Raw genomic sequence first — 15,920 nt, 5'->3', positions numbered from 1 at the left:
TTAGTCTGTGTTTCAAATGAACACATCTGGCCCATCAGTGAAGGAAGGGCTTTTCCTGTGTGAGGGTGACAGATGTGGTGATGGGTCCCCCTCTTCTCTCACCTAAATAATTAACAATGCACTGGTGAAGCAGTCCTAGACAGCTAGCCTCAAAGACAGATGCATGGTCTCAGAGCTGGTCCACGGACACATGCCTCAGCTCATTAGTCTGGTCTATTGGCGCCCTTCTCATCTTTTTGCTGCATTTTTAAAAATGTGCTTGTGGATTTTGATTTAAATGAGGATCTAAGGTGGATATTTTAAGGGAGGTGGGACTAAGAAGACACATTAGAAGAGCTAATATGTCTTATACTCAAATACTGATGATTTGAAGTTAAAAAAAAAGTTACAAAGACTTGAATGTGCGAAAGAGACACGGAGGGTTGAGGTTGAGGGAGATAAGAGGATGGGGTTGGGGTGGGAGTTCAAAAGAGCATCCGAATGTCTCATATGTAAGTCTGAAATTGTCAAATAGCAAATTTAGTTAGTAAACAAATTTCAAAACAAGGAAATTTGAAATGTCTGGGCAGCTCCTATCTAGGAGTAACCTTGCTAAGCCCGTGGCGGTGGGGCCTCGAAGGAGATCAATGTTTACTAAATTGACTTGGTACAGAGTTTTGGCTAAGACGAATGAATTCCTAGGGTACGCGAAAGGAAGGAAGAATAGAAATCTCAGGGTTTTTCCCCTTCTACTCTCCTCATTGAATGGGCTTTCTTTTCAAAACTTCATTTACTTAAGAAAATTGTCCTGGCCAAAAATTTTAGTAGATTATTTAGTTTATTTTTGTCAGTTGCTCATTTGTAGCAAGATGCTTTCTTTGAGTTTAAATAAGATGGCCTCTTAAAAGTTCTTTGACTGGTCCCCACCCATCGCAGCAGCCTCCAGGTAATGCCGTGCAGTCATTACACATGTTTGTGGTACAGAGGTTGTTCTCTGACTCTGTTCTGGGAGGCAGCAAACAGGAGCACAGCCACCCTGGAATACTTGAGATTTCAAACCTGCAACTTGACAAAAAGAACAGAACAAATTGGGTAAACATACATAAACACATTGTGAAGAAAGAAAAACAGAATGGAACAAGGCAGAGCCTTAATCTACAGCTTGCTTGATAGAGATGACTTAAGGAGGCATATGGTATAGTTAAATGTGCTTTCAGAAACATTGGCCAGAATCTTCTGGCAAATACGAAATAAATAGCTAAATCAGATGAAAGTGATAGCATTATCTTTCTTAAAGGACAGTGTGGGAGCCACTGAGAGAGTAGGCAGAGTTAGAGACGGTGGAGGTGGGTCATTTCAAGGCTCCAATAAAGAATCTCTGGACATGAAGTGATGGTGACTTGGAGTGAGGGCCGGATTTTGTGATTGATTAGAATATTTTTCCTGAGTATTGTTACTTTTCAATATAAAGCTTAAATTATTTTTGTCTGGCATCCAATTGACTAATTCCATTTATTATTTTTTTTTAACTTGGCTGATTGTTTTTGAACCAAGCTTTTCTTTCTTTTGTAAAAACATACCCACATATGTGTGTGTATATCTGTATCTGTGCAGTCCCTAGATTCTTTGTGTTGGCAGCAGGTGACACAAACATTATTGATTCAATCTGTCCTTTTTTGTAAGAAATGAGACTTGATGATTTAATTTGCAATCCTGGATACCAGGACATCAGTTATGCCTTTATTTGGATTAAAACCATTAGAATCATGATGGAATAAGTTAAAGCTGTTACTCTAATCTCCCATCATGCAACATTCACCTTTTTTTTTTCAATAGCACAGTGTCTTCTGATTATACCAATCTACAAGTTTTGTTATATTCACTTGGCCAGCAGTTTATCTCTTTCTGAGACAGCTGCAGGCACTGTCTTTTAAGAGAAACAACACTTATTTTGAACACGCGTATGGCTGCTCACCAAGATGTTGCCAAATGTGGTAATGTTAAATCAAACGCTTCCAAGACTGGGCAGTGGTGTGTCTTCTGTGTGGTGAGCACATAGCCTCCTCAAACTTTAAAAAAATGTGTCAAAGGAAGGAAGATCTTTGCACAACCTAGAACGACTTAGTGAGTGTGCTGGAAGCTACCAGATGATGACGAGCATATATCTCTCAAATGCACACAGAGCTTTCACATACTTGCTTGTAGAACATACATTATCACCTTGGTGATTATGGGAATACGTGGCATTTTTTTTCAAGAAAGTGTTTAAAATTATATCCTATATATATATAATACATACGTAGGTATATATGATATATATTTATATTATATATTTACTTAAAGTTCACCAGCTTATTAAAAAGGAGTTGTTGCTGGTGCAACACTGGAGATATTTACAGCGTTGTTGCTGGTGCAACACTGGAGATATTTACAGCGCTCTCAGAGCCCATGCTCATACAGCTCTGAATGTGTACTGCGTTCTCCCCAAAAGCTGCCAGTCTTGCTGGCTGTAATTTTTTTTTGAGATGTAAAAAAGTTAAAATATTTTATTTTATGTATATTTATCTCTCTCATGTTCTCTCTTTAATTAAATCTTTTTTCTATCAATATTTTTTATTTAATTAATTTATTCAGATTACATCTCAGTTGTTATCCCATCTCTTATATCCTTCCATTCCTCCCTTCCTCCCGCTTTCACCCTTTTCCCCTCCCCTATGTCTGTGACCAAGAGGGGCCTCCTCCCCCACTATATGGTCATAGGCTATTAAGTCTCATCTTGGTAGCCTGCTTATCCTTTCTCTGAGTGCCACCAGGGCTCCCCACGAAGGGGAAGTGGTCAGATATGGGGCACCAGAGTTTGTGTCAGAGTCAGTCCCTGCTCTCCACTCAACTGTGGAGAATGTCCTGTCCATTGACTAGGGTAGCGGTTTGATGTTTACTGCATGTATTGTCCTTGGTTGGTGCAGTAGTTCGAACAGAACCCCTGGGCTCAGATCTGCCCATCATGATGTTCTTCTTGTAGGTTTCTAGGACCCTCTGGATCCTTCTATTTCCCCATTCTCCCATACTTCTCTCACCTAGAGTCCCAATAGGATATCCTCACATCTATCCCAATTTCCTGGTAAGTGAAGACTTTCATGGGACATGCCTCTTGGGCTAGTGTCCAATTGTAAGTGAGTATATACCATGTGAGTCTTTCTGCTTCTGGGTTAACTCACTCAGTATGATCATTTCTGCTAGCTGTAATTTTTGTTTTGGTTATATACATATAAATACATATATACAAAACTATAGCATAGAAAGAATTTATTTAATTCATGATTGTTTTTAATATCTTTAATGAACACATTTAGACAATACAGTAATTTACACCCGTGCCCGTAAGTTGAAATGGCTTCTTTGAACTACACACAAATCTGAGATTGCGCTTTTCAAATGTAAGTCTCTATCATTCACAAAGCTAACTCAGCGAACACTCTGCAGAGAATTAAATAGTAATGCTTGCTTTAAAAATATCCAGAGGCACCACAGTTTTTAGAACTTTTTGAGAAGTTGCCACTTTAATTTTCAGTATGTGCAAATTGGAGGTAAATCATGTAGTGCTTCCAGTGAATGGCTTTAACATTTTCATTTGATTTCAAAAAATCCTCTTTAATGGGTCATATTTAGGATATGTATGTATGTATGTATGTATGTATGTATGTATGTATGTTGGGAGCAAATGCACATGTTTCAACTAGGTTACTGTGGATTGAAATGCGAGCCATATGTCATGAAGTCTGACAGTTCTTAGATCAGAGTGGCTTTAACACAGCACTGAGCTCTCCCCTGCCCCATTTCAGACTACTTGTGTGCCTCCATGTGTACTAAGGCACTGTGGCCAGAGCATTACTTAGTCACTTATCCTGTAGAAGAATTTAGTGTGCTTGAATTTTACATTATCAGCTTTTAAGTGAGTGCCTGCCGGGGACCATGAAAATACACTTCACAAGTGTTTGCATTGTGATGCCTTGAAAAGGTTTCCTTGTCTTTTTACTTTGAGAAGCTGTTAAAAGGGTGGTAGGAACAGCGTGCTAAGATGCCTCGGAAAAGATCTGAGCATTCCAGTCCTGTTTGTGGCCAACAGAGCCAAGCAAGTTGTGTTCCAGCCTAACCTTTCTGCACCTTCTGGGTGATAGCCACTCCTGGGCCATCTTCACACTCTCAGGACTTTATGTCTTCATGTCATCTGTCACCTACAGATACTGCATCAGGCTTTGAGTCTTTTTGTTTGTTTGTTTGTTTGTTTTGTTTTGTTTGAGAGGAGACAGGGTTTCTCTGTGTAGTCCTGGCTGTCCTGGAACTCTCTTTGTAGACCAGGCTAGCCTTGAAGTCATAGAGATCTGCCTGCCTCTGCCTCCTGAGTGCTGGGATTAAAGGCGTGCGCCACCACACCCAGGGGGTGATTCTTTGTGTCTCTTAACTGTCAGTTTTCATCCTGGTTGGGTTCCTGACCTAGAAAATCATCTCAAAGGCTTCCTTTCTCACTAACCAGCTCCAAATCTCCAGGCAAGGTCCCATCATCCTTTGCATCTATTTCCTACATATCCCCTTGGCAAATGTCCACCTGACTTCCCTATAGGCACTTTCAACATGGGGGTTGCAAGACTAATGTTTGGTTTTTCCTCTGTTCCCTACACAAGACCATGTACCACTTGCAAGATAGAACATTGGAGCCATCTTCTTGCTCTTGCTTGCTTCCTGCATCCAGTGGGTGGCCATGGCCTTTCAATTCCAGCTTTAAGATCTCTCAGTTTTCTTTTGTATATACCCTTACTGCCACTGTTTTAGTTCAGTTCCACTTTGGATTTTATCTGAAGCAGACGCAGACCGTTGTAACCTGTCTTTGTACTCTAGAAATACGTTCTTCACATGTGTGCCCTACACTTAGAAATATTAATAAGAATGACAATTATTATCACCACATTTCTTTATGATGCTCTTTACACTTTCAGACTATTTCCTGATTCTTGCAGTTAGAATTCTGGAAATCTCACAGCCCTCCTTGCTACTACCCTTTTCAGCCTAAAGCTACCACCCCACTCTCTCACATGGTGTTGCTGGCCTTACAAAGTATTTTCTAGTATGACTGTCCTCTGCTTTTCTTGTCTTTCAGCCTGCCAGGTTCTCCACCCACAAGAATTCCATTGTGGTCTTACTTTCAAACTCCTGATCACTCTTCTGTGTTTCTCTTATAGGTGACTGTCTTCAGGAAACTTTTGCCATTTTGTTCATGCCAAGCTTGAATTATCTAGTGAATTATCATGGTCACGTAGAATGCCTGTGCTCATATCTGTTTCACTTAGCATTAGTCACACAGCATTGTGAAGTTCTATGTATCTTCCTTCCAGTTGTATTATAAATTGTGTTGTTATTACAGTCATATTAAGTGAGTCCTAGTTTGGCTGTGCTCTTTTTAATAACAATTATTATTGATGTCTTAGTCAATTTAAAAGTTGTTGTTTTAACTAGTAAAAGAATGAAAGATATTAGCAAATATTCATCAACCATTTTGGGGTACAATTTTAGTATCTATCTATCTATCTATCTATCTATCTATCGAAGCACAATTCAACACAGCTATACTATTGGGTTTAAAAAGATGTTTTATAACATGGAATAGAACTGCAAACTTTCTTTACATAGTCTACATGAAATTAGCTGGGAGGCATTTTTGAACAGTTTATCTGTCTGTTTTTATGACAGTAGACTAGTAGTTCTTTAGGCAAAAGTCTTGCACATATGTTTACTTCTAGTTGAATATTCTATATTTTCTATGCTGGTTTTTATAGGGGCTCTAATAAGATTAGTAAAAACATTTTTATTCTTGAAGTCCTTATTAAAATCACACTTTTAATCCCAGCACTCAGGAGGCAGAGGCAGGCGGATCTCTGTAAGTTTGATGGCAGCCTGGTCTACAAAGGCAGTCCAGGACAGCCAAGGCTAACAGAAGAGACCCTGTCTCGAGAAACAAAAACAAACAAACAAACAAACCCACTGGATATTAGAAATCTTCCTAGAGCCTCTGAGTTTCATACACAACAAGAAGTATCTATGTATTTTATTACGTTCTTTTCCTGCAGCCCCTTCCTACTCTTGGTGGTCAGGGAGTGCACCATTAAGACTATATTGACACAAGTTCAAGCTTAGAGCTCTAGGTTCCCTAACTTGTGTCATAAATATGCTTGCTTTTTAATTCGTGTTCACATTTGGGAGGAATAAAGATGAACTGTCCCATTGCATCCTATTTGTGTCTTAGATCAAGCAAACACAGTCTTTATTTAATATGTTTTAGCCCATGATTATATCTCTTAACTGAGACTCTGGACTCCATTGTTGAAAGCATGCTGACCCAAACTAGGAGCAAGATAGGGTTAGGAATGAGCAGTGTATTGGAATCAAGAGGAAGGACATAAAATGTGACGGAAAATGTTTATTGTGAACATTGCAATCTTGGGATAAACAAAATGCTGAGTATTGGCTGTGGACTGGAGGGAGGCCTTTAAATCCCTTTGTGTTTGTGGCGGTCATTGGCTTCATGATTATATCATTCCATACCAGGAATTTAAGAGCTCTCTTTAAAGGAACAACAGAATTCAAAAGTGGAAGCAACTGTGTTTTTTCACGTTTGCAACAATTTTGAAATTCCTTCCGAAAATTATAAATATTCATAAATATACATTCAAGAATAAATATCCTGTTAAAAAAACCGGTACTCTAGTTAACCGTGAAAAAATACAATTATAGGGAAAAAAATCTGGATAAGGAATTCTAGGCTAATGTTTATGAGATAAACAAATCTAAGTCCATAAAATGTGTGTTGGCGGGGGGGGGGGCGGGGGACGACTGAGATGATGTGTTAGAGAAATGGAGGTTCTTAGGGTGCAAAGTCAGAGAGGTCCAGTCTTCTGGTGAGCAACATTCTGAAGTTCCAGTTTCTCGACTTGCAAAATGGAAATATTGGCAGTGGCCTACAGTGAGAATTAACTAATGGTTCTGGCTGACTGGGAGAGCTCAATTTACCACTGCTTTTGTTGACTGTACTGCCAGCATTCTGATAACAATACGGACATTTTATTGTGTCAGTGAGGACCATATACATTTATATGGAAAAGCTTCTGGTAGATTTTTCTTATCCATGTTTCCATTTTACTCAACCCTGGTCATATTAATGTTTTTGGGGTGTTATTCAATTTACATCCTGGTTGTAGCCCCACGCTGGGGCTCCTCACTTTCCAGTCCTATCCTCCCTCCCTCTCCTCTATAGCCCCCCCCCCATTCCTCAGAAAAAGGGACCCTGCTTCCCATCCATCCCAGCTCATCCAGTCTTCTTCCTGGCAAGGCAATCCCACCAGGGGGAAGTAATAAAAAAGCTGGCAAGAGAGTCCGTGTCAGAGACAGCTCTCCTCCCAATACTAGGGGACCTACTTGAAGCCTGAGCTACCCATAAACTACATCATTGTCAGGGGCCTAGGTCCACTCCATGCATGGTCCTTGGCTGGTGCTTCAGTCTCCACAGGCCCCTCTGGCCCTGGTTAGTTGACTCTGCTGGTCTTCTCATGAAGCTCCTGTCACCTCCATGTCTTCCTCATGCCCTGGTTATATTATACTAGGATGCTGTTTGAGGATAAATAGTTCTTTTGGATAACTAAGGTCTCAACATGTGTTTCTTCTACAGGAAGGCGTGACCTTAATCTTCAAATTTTGTCTTGTGCTCTTATTTCACATTACTAAGTGCTAAAATTGTGAATATTTTTTTTGCTGCACTCTAAGTGCTAAATTATAAACAACTGTAGCCAGTTTGTACTGGATCTCTTAAAGTGGAGTAAATGAGATTACCCTGACAAGAATATATCAGTAAAATAAAAAAATATTTTCCTCAAATAGAAATATGACCTCCTGTCGTATGACTGTGCGCATCAAAGTATGAGACTTGGAAATAGGCAAGATTATTTTGGATTCAGTTATGCTTAGTCATGAAAACAAAGCAAAACAAACACCGAGTTCTTCAGAATAAGCAATTTGGTTTAACTTTAAAAAAAAAAAAATAGGCCATTTGGCATTCTATTTTGGATAGTACAAAAATTCAGTTAAACCTGAAAGTCCCCCTCTTTTGTGGTTTAAACTAAACTGTTTTCTTCTTAAGAAAGAGTCTTTGAAGTAGTTATGTTATAAGAAAGATTCTTAAAAGGAGTGTTTATGACTAATGAGTTGAGGTCTGATCTTTAGCACTCTCTCAGCTCTCACTGTTTCCCTGTGGCTCTATTCCCGTGTGGATCTGAACTAAGTTATTATGCTGAGGAACATGTACCACAAGAACATTTATGGCATCATTTTCTCTGGCCTCAGTGGTGGTGTGATGGGAAGGTCAGAATTCAGGTAGAAATCCTACATCCAAGGCTTTTGCCAAAGCATCTAGCACGTAGTCTCCTGGGCCCAGCTGTAAAACTGGGAAGATACCGATTGCCTTAAACAGCTGTGGTAAAGATGAAGTAGTCTTCACTTTCAGTATCTCCTATTGAGTTTTTAAAAAACTAATTAATCCACTTCACACCCTGATCATAGCCCCCTCCCTTCTCTCCTCCTGGTCCCACTCTCCCTCCCTCTTTCCCCATCCCCCTCCTCAGAGCAGGGGAGCTCCCCCCACCAACCCACCCAACCTTATCAAGTACATCAAGACTGAGCACATCCTCTTCCTCTGTGACTTGCGAGGCAACCCTGCCAGGGGGAAGTGATCAAAAATCAGGCAGCAGAGTCCATGTCAGAGACAGCCCCTGCTCCCCTTACTAGGGGACCCACATGAAGCCTGAGTTGCCCATTGGCTACAACTGTGTAGGAGGCCTAGGTCCAGTCTATGCATGGCCCTGGGTTCTTCAGTCTTGGCCAGCTCCTCTGCACCCTGGTTAGTTGTCTCTGTTGGTCTTCTTGTGGAGCTCCTGTCACCTTCCTGTCCTTCTATGCTTCCCTCCACTTTTCCACAAAACTTCCCAAGCTTTGCCCAATATTTGGCTGTGAGTCTCAGCATCTGTTTTGATCCACTGCTGGGGAGAGCCTCTCAGGAGACAGCTATTTTAGGAGAATCCTACATCTGACAGAGGGCTAATATCCAAAGTGTATAAAGAACTCAAGAACTCAAACACCAACTAACCAAATAATCCAATTAAAAAAAAAAAAGATATATAGCTAAATGGAGAATTCTCAACAAAGGACTCTTGAATGGCTGAGAAACACTTAAAGAGATGCTCAAAGTTCTTAGCCATCAGGGAAATGTAAATCAAAATGACTCACTAAGTGTTTTGATTGATAAGATGAAAAACACAAGTGACAACACAAGCTGGTGAGGATGTGGAGCAAGGGGAATATTCCTCCATTGCTGGTGGGAGTGTAAACTTGTACAACCACTTTGGAAATCAATCTGGTGCTTTCTCATAAAATTGGCAATAACTCTACCTTAAGACCCAGCTATACCACTCCTGGACATGTACCCAAAAGATGCTCCACCATACAAGGACATTTTTCTCAACTATGTTCATAATAACTTTACTCACAATCGCCAGAATCTGGAAACAACCTAGATGTCCCTCAACCAAAGAATGGATAAAGAAACCGTGGTACATTTACATAATGAAATACTACCCAGTTATTAAAAAACAAGCAAATCATGAAAATTTCAGGCAAATAGATGGAACTAGAAAAGATCATCCTGAGTGAGATAATCCTATTGACTTTTTATGATCGCGTCTTCACTTTTCTTGCAGAACTCTTGAAGTTTCAATCAGCTTTAAGGATGGGAAGTCTGCAGTCTCAAGATCCTTAACAATTACAGCCACAGAATGTGTGAGTAAAAAGCTAATTACCTTTAAAAATATTTTTATTATGAGAAACACGCCTGGGGAATCGCTGCCCTGTTAATTACAACAAGGAAACTATACACTAAGAGCAACAACATGACAAGGAAACATTCGTATATAATTTATCTTAAGATTTTCTGTTTTCTAATATGCTATACATTACATTTTAACATTTATAAAACCCTCAATGTCATATTTTAGGTTGAATAAGGGAAACAGTAGAAATGAAGCATTCTTTTTGGGAGGCTACATATGGAAGTGATGTTTTTCTATTGTGAAGATAAGAATTTAGTATCTAAGATATTGATCAAGTTTTAAAATTACTAGCGATCTTTAATAGGTGACATCATTTTGTTCACATATATTCTGTATGAGCTTCTAATATAAGTAAAAAGTCTTATTCTTAGAGCTTTGTAATAGCTAAGTTTGAAACTATATTTCAGTGATTTACTTGCATTACCTAAAATTTGGTATTTTAAAACATTAACTCCATCGAGACAGTTTCTTTTCACTGTACTTATTTTTGTATATTGACAGAAAGTCTCGCTGTTCGATTGTTGTACATGAAAACTTAAGATTTTTCTCATACCATGACTTTTAATATATTAATTCAGAAGACACAGAATGTTGACTCTGTAGGAATATCTATTTCTCAGTGTAACACATTTCCCCCTCATTGTAGGGAAAAATGAAGCATCCACAAGGGCTTTTGGGTCTTTTGAACTCTCTGGATAATTTTATTAACAGTTCTTTCTGTTTTGTAAATAGAAATTTTCTTTTGCAACTTATAGGTTTTGTGGATGTTGTAATTTTTTGGTTTTCTGGTTTCTCAGGATGTGGTTTATTGAGGTTACAAATATTTGTGCTCCGTAGTTAGTTGCTCAGGGTTTAGCTCACCAAAATGACACTCTTTCTCCATCCTTCTTCCTCTTCTTCACTCCCCACCCTCTTTAACAATCTTTCTTCCTTGAAGGCAGGAAAAGAGTTTCTGTCTTATAGCCAAGAACTGGCTGTGTGCAGGGGTGCTGGGGTGGAGTGACTCACCTGGTACTTACAAATACAAAAGACCATTTTTATCTGAACCTGGTGTGCTTTCAACAGAGTTATGTTACTGGAGATTGTTGAAGAATAAATTGTTTAAAAATGACTATTGGGTATGTCAGAAGTGGGGAAGAGTGGGAAATGGAAATAGTAAACATTACATAAGGGGTCAAGACAATTCCCATTTGAGAAGAGGACATTTGAGCCAAGGCTGGAAAGGTGAGGGAATGAGTTCTCAAGACTGTGTGTTTATAAGAAGGCTCTGTGCAGATGAGCCAGATGGGACAAAGCCTGAGATGAGACAGTTTCTGAAGAAGAGTCAGTGGACAGTGCTGGAGTGAACGCCATGCCAGGAAAGTTGGGGGTCTCAATGAAAGAGAAACTGTAGTGGAGGGGTTGTAGGACATTGGATAGTGTGTGAGCTACTACTGTAGGGACTTAAGGTTTTTCTTCCCAGTTAGAGGAAGAAGCTTGAACAAGGCCGCCACACTCATAAAAGGATCCCTCTGGCCACCGTGTGAAAATGAACAGAAACAAAAATATCGACACCAATCCTGTTAGCATTTCTATAGTTCTACATGGGAAGGAAGTAGTCTGTTCTGGGTGACAGTGATAGAGATGATTAAAAAGAGGTTAAATTTCAATATCTTTTAAAGTTAGAGCCCTTTATCTGTCTTAAGAGCTTAAATGTAATTTGTGTGAACAAGAAGGACATTTGGAATAGTTCCTTTTTTATTTTCCTTGAGAAGCTGGAAGGATGCCTAGTTATCAGGTGGAACATGAGGAGGTCCCTTTTGGTACCGATGAGTGGCAGACATGTCTGAGTGCTCACTCAGTGGTGATGTTATGGAAGCCTCTGGGTGCCCAAGTGCTAACACTTTGCAGGGTGACTCTGGGAGGCATCAACCACACAATTCCCATGTCATGTTTGCCAGAGACCCGAACTTAGCCCCTCACTGGTTTGCATTTGCTTTCCTGGGTCTCTTCTGCGTCACTCACCTTTTCTAACTGTACATTACACCATGGTGGCTGCTCTAGTGTGAAAGGCCACTGTGACATCTACCCACTTCCCCCACCTTTTATTCTTTCCTCACCAATTGCCTGCCGGAGCCTCTGTGCTTCCATGGGCTTTCTCTCCTCAGCCTTGATGCTCATAAGTATTTGTTCAGAGCCCATCTCTACCTCCCATGGGCTACACAAATCCATGTTCTGTATGTGGCCTTGGCAGCCATTAACAGTCCAGCATACAGCAATGGCTCATCAAGTATGACTGAGACGGATGGAAAAATATTTTTAGATTTCTGCCATATATATTGAATCCATTGCCGTTCAAGAAAGAACGGCAATCACGTGTTGATTATTTATGAAGATTTTTTTTTCCAGCTGAAGGTCTGTTTAAGCACAGCATTTCTGAGTAAAAGTGAAAGACCATTGGTTTGTGATGGTTGATACAGAGCTGGAAGTAACTAGATCTTGTTCTATGCTCCTCCTCATCTGCCTTCTAGGTCTGCTCCATGGCGCCCTTTTGTAGGACTATGGCGTCCATGCGTGGCTTTCCCTTAATTTGTTTATGAAGTTATGTGAACAATGAAATTATTTCCTCTTCCTCACTGACCCTTCTATGCCCTGATGTTAGCCCTGGCAATGAAAACAGAGGAAATGGCAAAGCTGGGATTTGTATACAATGAGCTGAGCTAGCGTCTGGGATAAGTACAGACATTCAGAACAAGGTCGGTAGCTTGAAGTCATCCCTTCCTCCCATCTTATTTTTCATCAAGCTTGGCTGAGACAAAGGAAAGTGGGGTTCGCAGTTCTTTGGAACATATGTTTTCTAGGTCTACGTTTGGGAGACAGTCTTTGGGATCAGTTGGGACGACAATGTCGGCACACTCGATGTCAATTTCCATTGTGGGGAGGCTTTGCTTATTGTCAGTCTTACTAACAGAGGCCCTTCATTTTGAGAGGAAAACATCAAGAATTTGAAGCATCATCTACTTAATATTTCAATAGCCGACACAGTCTGTGAGTCTCTAGTTCATGGCGCCTGCAAGAAAGAACAAACTGGCCACTTAGTTTTAGCAGATTCATGGCCTCTGGTTGCATTTCCTCATCTGTGAACACAGGGTGTAAATGCTAAGAAAAAAGTGCATTGGGCACAGCCACACAGAGAGGGTTTTTTATGTGAGTTGCCAGGCCTAGGTGGGGGATGCAGATTATTTCTGCAAGACCCTGCATTTGAAGGTGGTTCCCAAATCTGCCTATCATAATGTTCTACTTGTAGGTTTCTAGGACCCTCTGGATCCTTCTACTTTGCCATTCTCCCATGCTTCTCTCATCTAGAGTCCCAATAGGATGTCCTCCCCTCTGGCGAGTGGGATATGACTTTCTCACATACTCTGGTGCCTCACATTTGACTATGTCCCCTGGAGGGGGAGACTTGGTGGCACTCAGAGGAAGGACAGCAGGTTACCCAGAAGAGACTTGATACCCTATGAGCATATACAGGGGGAGGAAGTCCCCCTCAGGAACAGTCATAGGGGAGGGGAATAAGGGGAAAAGGGGAGGGAGGGAAGAATGGGAGGACACAAGGGATTGGATAACCATTGAGATGTAACAAGAATAAATTAATAATAAAAAATTAAAAAAAAAAGAAGGTGATTCCCAGAATGCATATGATGCTGTAGTTTTCCATGTACTTTTAGAACATGCTCTTCCTGTATATTCTTGTTTCCCTGGTTTTGTACTCTAGCTGCACCTGTACGGCGGCGTGATTTGTGTCTACATGTGCAACGTGTGCAACAGGAGGAAGCCCTGCTCCATTTATTTTCCTGATCTATACCCTCTTGTCTTCTGTTGGCTTTAAGAAGACAGTTCTTAGATGTTTGCCTAAAATACCCTGTAAACTCTTTCTCTCCTTTTGTTTTTTTTTTTTTTTCTTTTAAAAAAAACAAACAAATGCCACAAATGACAACCAACTGAAATTTTTTTTTTTTTTTCTTCCTGGGAATCCCAGGGTTTACAAAAGACACCGTTTTCATGTAAACCCAGTGAACAGTTCCATTCGTAAAGTCAAAGTGTCTGTGTTCTTTTTGACATCTGTGCCCTGTGGAGCCTCCTTGGTTTGGAGTTCATTTTCTCGGTACATAGTTTGTATCAAGTGGTAAGCTGGTTAAAACTCGGCCTTTGATTTCCTAGGAGATGCGCAACCATGATGGGAAAACTGTATTAAGTACCTAAAGCTCGTAATTAATTCCACTGTAAAAGTGCTGCAACTAAAATCTAGACACGCTCTGCCTACATTGGTTGTCTAATCCAGAGGCGGATGTTGTAGCTGTGGAATCCTTGGACTCGCTCTTATGAGGAGCACCGAGCCTGAGACCTGAACGGTGAATCAGTGGTTGCCATAGTAAAGGCTACAGGCAGGGCCCGAGCAGGGGCCCAAAAGGTAGCAGAGCTTGGCAGCCAGACAGTGAAAGAACTAAAGCTCAGGTCTTGCCTGAGTCACATATGAACTCCGACCGGAAGTCAGTGGAAGGAAGGACTCATCAGACTGAATTTTCATTGAGACATACATAGCAACAACCATTATGCTTTTCTTATAAACCTGTGTTTTGTATTTACTTTACCCATCAAGTATATAAACGAATTGCTGCTATCGCATCATAAAACCTGGGGAAATTCTGCCTGGAACTAACATGATTGTTTCCTAAGTGCAAGAGTCCCCAAGGGACCATTTGTTTAATCCTTAAAAGTTGTGGCTCTCACATTCTTTTTAAGACATATTCAAATCAGTCTGCAGCATGTCGGAAGATGTTGCATTTATTGTTAGCCACCTTAGGACAACATAACATACGTTATATGAAACAATAAGACAGCAATAACTGAAAAATATTTAAAAGAATGTAACAGAATTTTGATCTGACACGGTTTTGCCCTTTGTGTTCATTTCCCCCTCCCCTGCCCCAGTGTGTGCTTTTTAAAAAAGAATAAATAACATGTGGGTTTTGACCTTAAGCTTTTCTTTTTGTTTGTTTATTTTTCCCTCTACAGTCTAATGGGATTGCGGCCATCATAGCTATTTTGGTGTTGTTGTTGCTGTTGGGTGTTGCCTTGATGTGGTGGTTTTGGCCCCTTTGCTGCAAAGTGGTAAGAACAACTTTCAACTCTTCTCTTATTTATTTTCTAAAGCGGTATGATGCAAAGTAAGGCCCAATATATGAATGGATGCCATGTGGTCCAGTGACAGCAAAGTTTCAATTGGCAATTTGACTCTCAATTGTTTTACAACTGTAGTAAATTCGAGAAAGCATGTATGTCAGTATTGAGTATAAGACTCACCTCGAAGGCACTTCAGAACTCAGATTTGTGGAAAGAAGTGTCCAGAGGTTGGGATGGTTAGGACAAAAAAAAAAAAAAAATTATTTCCACTTAAGTTTGAGAAAAGTTTCATGCTCGCAGAAAACCCGTGACAGAGGTTGGCATTGTGGAGTTCCCTATTGGCTGTCCTAAAAAGCCGCTACCTGCTTGACTTGTAAAAGCACCACACTTTTTTATCTAACATTTATGTCACTACTGCTCTTGCATAGAGCTCACTGGTCTCACCTGGGCTAGTCGGCTTCCCTGAGGAGCCACACCTCTCTGAAGCTCTGGGTCAGAGTCTGTTTCCCTATCACTTATGATTTAAAGGGGCAGCCTTGTTCCTTGCCTTGTGGCCGCTCTTATCACTCCCAAAGGCTGTGCCACTGTGTTGTCTCTCTGAGTGACCCCAAAAGGGCAAGGCTACCTGAAATTAAAGACCCATATACCACAGCATCCTCTGGATCCTGGAGCAGCATCTTCCAGCTCAGGGCTGTTAACCATCACATCTCTACAACCCCTAACCGTGTAAGGTACTTTATTCACAGTACCAGGAAATTAAGTTATAGCTATCTCTACAGAGGGATCACCAGCCTCCTATGTGATAGTGCGCACACACACACACACACACACACACACACACACACACACACA

General features: G+C 40.5%; 1 protein-coding gene across 2 annotated transcripts in view; it reads left to right on the top strand.

Annotated features, from left to right (window-relative positions):
* Positions 1-15,920, top strand: part of Antxr2 (ANTXR cell adhesion molecule 2) — a 127,999-nt gene that overhangs the window by 48,492 nt on the left and 63,587 nt on the right. The window contains exons 11-12 of one of the 2 annotated variants that reach the window (XM_051170731.1): positions 9,777-9,855; positions 14,961-15,056. In XM_051170731.1, the coding sequence (XP_051026688.1) occupies positions 9,777-9,855; positions 14,961-15,056 (175 nt within the window). The remainder of the gene's footprint in view (positions 1-9,776; positions 9,856-14,960; positions 15,057-15,920) is intronic. The other variant, XM_051170732.1, reaches the window with a different exon arrangement.

The sequence above is a fragment of the Acomys russatus genome, chromosome 28 (assembly GCF_903995435.1).
Source record: "Acomys russatus chromosome 28, mAcoRus1.1, whole genome shotgun sequence".
In the NCBI taxonomy this organism is placed as follows: Eukaryota; Metazoa; Chordata; class Mammalia; order Rodentia; family Muridae; genus Acomys; species Acomys russatus.
The sequence above is the reverse complement of the archived record's forward strand: the minus strand, read 5'-3'. Positions and strand labels throughout refer to the sequence as shown.